Source organism: Brachyistius frenatus, unplaced genomic scaffold (assembly GCF_029030835.1).
Source record: "Brachyistius frenatus isolate BFR_SWC_R1_liver_20210118 unplaced genomic scaffold, ASM2903083v1 Contig_123, whole genome shotgun sequence".
Lineage (NCBI taxonomy): Eukaryota > Metazoa > Chordata > Actinopteri > Embiotocidae > Brachyistius > Brachyistius frenatus.
The window spans coordinates 233,186-241,438 of record NW_027210722.1 but is presented as its reverse complement, the minus strand read 5'-3'; the positions used below and the strand labels follow the sequence as shown (position 1 = coordinate 241,438).

The 8,253-nt window shown below is 45.5% G+C and overlaps 1 protein-coding gene across 1 annotated transcript; it reads right to left on the bottom strand.

Moving 5' to 3' along the window:
* Positions 1–3,156: 3,156 nt before the first annotated feature.
* LOC138629910 (neuronal pentraxin-1-like) lies at positions 3,157–7,704 on the bottom strand. The gene is made up of 5 exons (XM_069713906.1): positions 7,152–7,704; positions 6,646–6,853; positions 5,628–5,869; positions 5,151–5,330; positions 3,157–4,640 (listed from the first exon to the last, which is right to left on the bottom strand). The coding sequence occupies exons 1-5, from the start codon at positions 7,569–7,571 to the stop codon at positions 4,419–4,421; spliced, it is 1,272 nt and encodes a 423-aa protein (XP_069570007.1). The 5' UTR covers positions 7,572–7,704; the 3' UTR covers positions 3,157–4,418.
* Between the last annotated feature and the right edge of the window lie 549 nt (positions 7,705–8,253).

Below are 8,253 nucleotides of genomic sequence, written 5' to 3'. Positions count from 1 at the left end.
ACCAAATTTTACATAAACGTCTGAAGGATAAAATAATGAACTGATAACATTTTATATCTAAAAGGTCAAAGGTAACTTCACTGTGACATCATAATGTGTCTGCCCGTTATTCAGCAGCATAACTGATCATTTCTGTGCAGCTTTTTTGACCAAATTCCTTCAAAATCTTTTAAGTTGTTTTATTGCTGATATCTAACAAAAATACAACATCAGGAAATTGTTTGATATTTTGTAGAATATGTTCTACAATCATCTACAATTTTTTCCTGCTTTCAGTTTTTATGCTAAACTAACAGTTTCCAGGCTACAGCTTCATATTCAGTGAACAGAGTTTAGAGTCATTGATCTGTGCAACTAATTCTCATAGAGATAGTCATTCAGCCGGTTGCGCCGTTACTTTGGTCAAAACTGAAACAACTGGGTGCATTACAATGAAATGTGGGGTTCACACTATTTGTTTATGTAGTGAACGGGGTTCTGTGCCGCGGATTAGTTAGCCGCGTTGTCGTTTAACACTGCGGTCAAACACTGAAAGATTCGGTGAACAAACCTTTTGAATTCATCTCTTTAATGTGTCTTTTTTGTGTGTGTGTGTGTGTTGGAGACGCTGAAAAAGAAACTGCTTTGCGCGAAACTGCACGGCAGCTGCGTGCATCACCAGGTGAGGAGGTGCCCTAGAATATGTGCTTTGTGAGCAAAACATGATGTAACTCGCTGTACCTTGGAAAATTACGACCGACCCTTCAGAAGCCGCTCTGTACTCGGTGTTCTTCTGACATGTAACCTGCTTAGTGCTTATGTCCAGGCTTTATAAAGTAATTAGATTGTAATCACTTGACTTTCAAAGGTGGGCGTAAAATCTCCTATTTCATCATGTAAAGTTGTCAGTCCAGACCGCTCGTGTCAGAGGTGGGTTTTATCGCCGTGTCTTACGAGATGCAAGATCATCCTTTAGGCTGCCCAGATCTATTTTAGTCCGTCCGCTTTAAATTCTGCACAAAGCATTTGTGTCTGGAGCACAAATGCAATTACACTACACCAATATATTCTGCTGGGGCTTAGCAGCGCTACATCGACGGGGTATTAGCTGTAGTAAGCAGACCTGCTGATTGTGACCATTGATGGATGTTGTGTGTGGTGTCAAAATATGAGGCAGGTGTGTTTGGGACATTCATTTGTCTGCTGGAGTTTCACATTATTATAGGTGGAATACAGTAACACCAAACAACGCACATTAACTTAAATACAAAGAGAAAAGTGTTTTAAAAAAGGGTTGTGTTTCTTAATTTCAAGATGTTTAGCATTCACCTTATCCAAAAACTTTCATACTTTTTTACGATATTTTTGGAAAGTATTCAGCCATTTTTTTTTTTTAGCTCCCCTGGTGTTTGTAAGGAACTCCATGAGCAAATAATAATATTTGCTAAATGTTTAATTAGCTGATAAATGAGAGTGTTTTGGGATCAATCTGCCATTTTCAAGGAATTTGCCATTTATATGAATAAATTGTCATCAATTGCCAACAGGCTGTTGGCCCTGTCAGCTAGCATCATGGGAGATTAAGGTTATAGGCACATTCTCTCTCAGCTAAAATAAAATCCACTTCAAGGTGAAGTTTAAAGACAGAGATTTATTGAGCAGAAACGCCAGCGAGGACCTACAAGTTTGTCTTAACCATATAATGTTTCAGTCGAGGCTCGATGAATTTATTCATGAGCTCACCATGCCGAGGAGTGGAGCTTAATTCAATAAAACACAATGTTAACACCAGAAAAGAACACTTTCCCTGCTGAAAATAGCAGCTGCGAGCTCTGGAAACGGATTTAAATTCATCAAATGTTGCATGTTTACATGTAAGATGTTTCAGTTGAACACTGAAAGCAGTTGAAGTGACAGTTGAATATGGAGCACTGAAAAGGCTTGTAGTCAAAAAGATGTTGACATTTCTGTTTCTGTTTCTGTAGGCAGGTAAGCTTTCAGTTTGTAAAACTGTACAGTTAACGATGAAAGCAATTGAAGTGTTAGTGGAATATGAAGCACCGGAAGTCTTCCAGTGTTAATTAGTGTCAAATCTGAAAGCTTTAGGCTTCAAATTTGCCACTCCAGGCCGGTGAACTATCAGTTGGTAAACAATGAAAGCAGTTGAATAGAAAGGACTAGAAGCCTTGAAGTGTTTACAAAAGTGCAAAATCCGAAGGCGGTTGACATTTATGTTTAAAATTTCAACTTGTAGGCAAACAAATTGTCAGTTTGTGAACGCTACAACGTAAACAATGAAAGCAGTTGAAATGTCAGTGGAATATGAAGCACTGAAAGGCTTGAAGTGTTTACGCAAGTGTAAAATGCAAAAGCTGCTGACATGTCTGTTTCAGTGTAAAGTCATTGTCAGTCATGTGAAAGTGATGAGAGCAGTTTAAACTTTAGTTGTAGTTGAAGTGAATGAGATAAATGAGTTATTAGTTTATATGTAAAAAAAGAATTAAAAAAAAAAATTCATAAAGAGAGCAGAAGTTATTAAAAATAAAATCCTGCGAGGGCTCAAATCTGTTGGAGGTCTTTTTGAAGATAAAATGCAAAAGAATTTAAAAGACAAAATGTAACTTATTCAGCACCACGCGACATAAACGTTTGAGGACTTTGGAGGAAATACCTTGCAGACAAACAAAGACATCAGCTGCCTGCTGTAAAGAGGTTAAATACCTCAACAAATCCTGTTATTCTGATGCATTTCTTTCACTTATTTGAATTTCCGTTCAGGAACAGTGACATGCTGTCAATGTTCGTTGCCGCAGCAACAGGTCACGTCCGGCTCGAAGTGCCGTAGTTCGAGCTCAGTCATGCTCTCGCTCGAAAGTGGCGCCGTGTGCCACCGTGACTCTGCACTTTCCAATGCACGCAATGCATCTCCCGGCAACAACGGAGCAGCAGGTGGGCGATCTCACACCGTCGCTTCAAGAGGAGTCACGGCACGCGAACACGCAGGCACCCAACAAGCTCGGACTCCGTGACCTTCGCTGCCTTTGGATGTTCTCGCTCGTCAGGCGGTCGACGCGTCCGGGAAAGGTTCCCTTTTTTTTTTTTTTTTCTTCTTCTTCTTTTCTTTTCTTTTCTTTTCTCCCCTCCTCCGCCTCGCCACACAAAGCCAGGAAAACACCGTGACGTTAAGTATCACAATTTTATTACAAAAATTAAATTCTTCATCTCTCAGTTTTTGCCATGCTTGGAGCATATAACAATACAGTAAAAAACCCGGACCCAGAGAAGATAGTAAAGCAGATTTCCACAATGCTTTCCACAGCCACTCTGTCATTCATGCTGTTACTATACAGATACTGTAACATTCCTAATACAGAGTAGTACAAACACCTGCCGGAAAAACACGTCATGTCAGATAACAAACTGTAATCAAAGTACATTTACCAGAAGGAACAAGAGAAGAACTCAACCCAGCCCAGAGGTGGGGGGTGGGGGGGGAAAGAAGAAGAACAGAAACCAGTAAACACTGAATTTTGCAACTTAAAAAAAAAACAACAACATACTGAATGTGCTGAATATTTGTACCAGCCCAAGGCACCCAGGCTTCGTAGCAATGTTGGCAAGTTAACGACATTCTTACAGAAACACTTGAAGCGAACGATGATTACGAATCGACTTGACTTTGCAGTGTCCTTCAGAGCGCATGCGCTCGCACGTGTGTGTGTGTGTGTGTGTGTGTGTGTGTGTGTGTGTGTGTGTGTGTGTGTGTGTGTGTGTGTGTGTGTGCCCTCCTCTCCCGGCGCTCCTCTTCATCAGTCACAGTGCAAGTTCCGGAGGGGCGGGGCCAAGTGTGGGGGGGGGGGGGGGGGGGGGTCATTGCGAGCTGTGGCGTCAGACGTCACGTCACAGCGCCAAACAACGACAGGAATTGGACGTACAGCGTAATCTCTCCCACTTTCTGGCAGGAAGGGAGGGAGGGAGGGAGGGAAGGGGGAGGAGGGGGGGAGGGGCGGTTGTGTAATTCCTCACTTGGATTGTGAATTGTCCAAACATAAGGCGCAGATCGCCAGCTGCCAGTCCAAGACGAAACAAGCCAAAAAACAAAAAAAGCTTAGGTGTGCTCTCAAACAGAACGTCCAAGAAAAAAACCCACAAAAAAAAAAAAAAAAAAAACAACAACCCGAGAACGGATACTTTCTCACCGAGGCGTCCCAGATGATTTTTTTTAATTTATTTTTTTCCTCGAGGTGAAAAGTGTTGTTTTTGCAAGTGAACACCTAAGAATGATAGAAATCCCAGATTTACTTTATATTTTTTTTAAGCTTACCGACAACTCAGAAAAGTCTCTTTTACGAACGTCAAAAAAAAAAAAAAAAATGAAGACGAGGAAAACGACGAAAAAGCTCAGAAGTACACGGAGAGGCCCCGCCGGGGACGCCGGCTCAGTTGAGCGAACGGCACGGCTCGAAGTGCCACTTGGTGGCGCCGCCGAATATTTCAATGTTGCTCTCTGTCCAGGAGAAGACGTTGCCGGCCGGCGCTTTGCCGTTGCAGCTGGCCAAGTTCTGGATGTCGGTGGGAGAAAGTTTCCTACTCCAGATGTTTAGGTTGGCGAGCTCGCCGACGAAGGCCTGCGTGGCGTCGAAGCCTCCTCCCAACGTGTCCTGGAGGGGGAGGGGGGGGGCGGAAAGGAGGGGAAAACCATCAGTACCGGAAACGAAGGCTGTTTGGAGGGTTTTACAGGTCTACATAACAGGAGCCTTTACACTTTCATCATGTGGGGAATTCTTCAATTTGATCGCAAAGCAAACAACGGATTTTTGCCGTAGGCGGCATCACCCGAGGAGACTTTTCGCTCGGATAAAGCTTCGTCCTGGAAGCTTGTTTGGATCTGATGTGGGGGGGAAAAAAAAAAAAAAAAGTCTCTTTACTTTACTTCGCTACATCTCGGAAATGTCTTGCCGTGTGCAACAAAAGCGCATTTTTCTCTGCAAATGTAGCCTTTTGGTTTTGTTTCCGTGTCCGAATTCGGGCCAAATTTGAAGGGAGCACCCTCTGACCTCCCTAACGTCTCCGCAGCCTCCTTTTGGTAAATATTCCCACCCTGTCCAAACTTAAGCGTCAGATTATTTGAGTCGTTTGTCAAAAAGTGACGTAATAAGGCGGACACCCACCTGCTCCTGTCCCAGCACCAGCACTCCGTCCGGCTTGATGGGGTGATACGGCGCCAGGTTCTCCCCGCTGCCCCGCAGCACTCCGTCCTGGAAGGCCTCCCACATCCCGTCCCGGGTGGTCCACGTGATGCACAGGTGATGCCACTTCCCGTCGTTGATGAGGAACGGCAGCTTGGCGACCTGGAAAGCAGAGACGTCTCGTGAGTCCCTTTTCCGTCTCTTCCTCCACACGCACACACACACCTTCCCTCCAATCCGGCTGAATCACTTCCCCCTCTCGCACGTCTTCCTCCTCTATAAAAAAAAAAAGGTTGCTGCTTCTCTCGCTCACCTTACCGCCTATTTTTATTTATTTATTTTTATTCCTGGTGCAGAGAAGTTACTCTGACTCATCCTTTGAGCGTTACAGCTTCACAGCAGGGCTCCCCCCGCGCAACGGTGGAACGTGCGATTCGAGCGCGACAACTTTGTCGTTACCTTGTCGTTGATGAGGATCTCCATGGGGTTGTTGCCCCACTCGATCAGCACCAGCTCGTTGGACTGGCCCGGCACGGCGTAGGAGAAGGGCGTCCCCACCCCGGGCGAGGCGTTGGACTTGATCCACAGACACACGCTGAAGGAGTACATCTCGGGGAGGCTCCTCTTGGCTTTGGCGTACATGTAGTTGGTTCTCAGGGGGAAAGTGAGCTGGAACTGGTCCGTGTGACGGCCGTCTTTACCTGCGGGCGAGATTGAACGTCGGTTAGTGGGCCCGGACCTGTCAAGCATTTCACTTCTTTATGTAGGGGTTAAAAGACTTCCTGCGTTCATAAGCCATATTAAAGACTCGTGATTTTTTTTTATAGAAGGAGTCTCTTTAAATTAAAGGAAATCACAGCTAGTTTGAAAAAAAAAATACAAATGATTTGTTTTCATTTTGGCACCGTGGCACTTTAATCATCTTATTTTTTAATTTTTTTTACAGTAATTATCAGTCTCCTGCGAAAGATGTCTCCTCCCTCTCCCTCTCCCATACAAGCTACGCACGCGCATTTGCACGTGTTGAAATCTTGATCAAACCTTCTGATTTATGCGCAACGTTTCTTAACCTCTGACCTCTGCCAGGAAAAAACAAAACAAAACAAAAATCCCCTCCTGTGCGTAAATATGACTCATAAACAAGTGAGGCAGTCAGGTTTTCTGGCTGTGAAACGCATCAAGTCAGCGATGCAAAAGTGCAAACAGGTCTTGAGATATGCAAAGCAATGCAGCTCTCCTCTCCTCCCTCATGATTTCTACGCGCAACGTGACGGTTGCGGCACCGTGAGAAGGTTTTTTTGGGGTGTTTTTTTTTTGGGGGGGGGGGGGTTTGTTTTCTGTCCTTGAGATCAAAAACCAATTAAATCGAACCTAATCTGTTTGCAAACTCCTTGTAAAGCAGCACCGAGCAGTTTTGAAGTCCTGCGCGCCCTAAAAATAATAATAATAATAATAATAATAATAAATCCAAACGCACCTTTCTCCAGGTCCGTGATCCGGTGGTGCAGAGTGGTGAGCGTGGACTCCACTCGGTTCCGCTGATCGGTGTCGTTCCTCAACCCGGGCTTGCTCTCCTCTAACGTGTTGACCCGGGACAGAACCTGCTTCTCCATGTCGTCTATCTTGTTCTGCAGCAGGTCCTTCAGGCTGTTCGCCTGCGCCGTGTTGTTGCCGCGGCTGTACTGCTGCACCGGACGGAAGGGAAGACAGACAAGAGTGTTAAGAGACGGGGACAGAGACGGGGACACTTTTGAGTTGTTAGAACATATTCTGCCTCCTGCTACCCGCCTTTATTTTACCGCCTGCGTGTTTTTACGCGCTGCGGCGCATTATGCAGGACGCCGGTTTACTTTACACGACGCCTAAACAAAACACATGTGGCTCCAGATCAGAGCACCAAACAACCCGCGAGTGAGTCTAATCCGTCAATCTAATGAACCCTGGAGGATCATTTCATTAACTCCCGCCCTCCTCTCTGCTCACCTCCAGGTTCTCCAGTCTTTGTTTGAGCGTCTGTAAAGTCTGTCCCAGCTGCGCCAGCGTGTCCGTGGTGCCCCGAGATACATCCCCCATCGTGTTCTTCGACCCGGGCCGCCTCCCGCCGGGTCCTCCCGCCGCCGGGAGGCTCTGGCTCTCGCAGCGCGTCAGCTTGGACGTTAGTTCCCTGATTGTCTCCTTTTGGTTCACGATGGTCTCCTTCTGCTGCAGCACGGTCTCCCGCAGCTGGATGATGGTGGTCTTCAGGTCCTCCGCCGGCCCGCTGTTCTGCATGGTGGCCGCGCACAGGTCCATATCCTTGGGCACCGACGTGCAAATGAACTGCGTCTGTCCGAAGTCTTGCGAGGAGCTCTCCGCAAGAAGCAGGCAAGAAAGTAGAAAAAGTTTCCGCGGGAATCCTTCCATGGTTCCAGGCGTGAGTTGCAGCTCGTTGTGAGTGTGTGTGAAAGTGTACGTGTGTGTGTGTGTGTGTGTGTGAAAGTGGTGTCTCAGAGGTTTCAGCACCACGGAGCTGTCCACTGAAGCTGTGAACCTCTTGCCGCTGTGTGCAGTTTATATAGCGGACATAGCGCAGCGCAGACTCACCGCATCACCGAGGGGAGGCAGCGGCTTCTGCTCTACCTCCACAGTCCAGCCCCTTATTTAAGGTCGTACTCAGTGCTTCCCCGCGGGCAGCTTTTACAGTTACACACAGAGAAGAGTTTGCACTATAGCAAAGGGACTGTGAGGATGAAGAGTCAGACACGATGAAGAGCAGTTCACACGAATCAAACGCTGCTCTTAATCCACGTAATTTTAAGACGCACAGATTTATGTACAATTGCATATAAGTAAATTGAAAGACGAATTCAGATCTCAAATTCAAAGATGCATAAATCAGAGTTGAATCTCCGTTGTGGCTTTTAAAGGTGGAGCTGAATTGAACTGCGTGGTAAACTCTGGTTGAAGACATTTCTGCCTTAAATTCAGGCCTAAAAATCTTATTTTACAGTCCTTTATTCATAAATCAGGCATTTTAATTTAAATTAACTGAACTAGAAAAAATGTATCTGAAGAAAAAAATAAGGATTTCACTTTTTATAAAAAA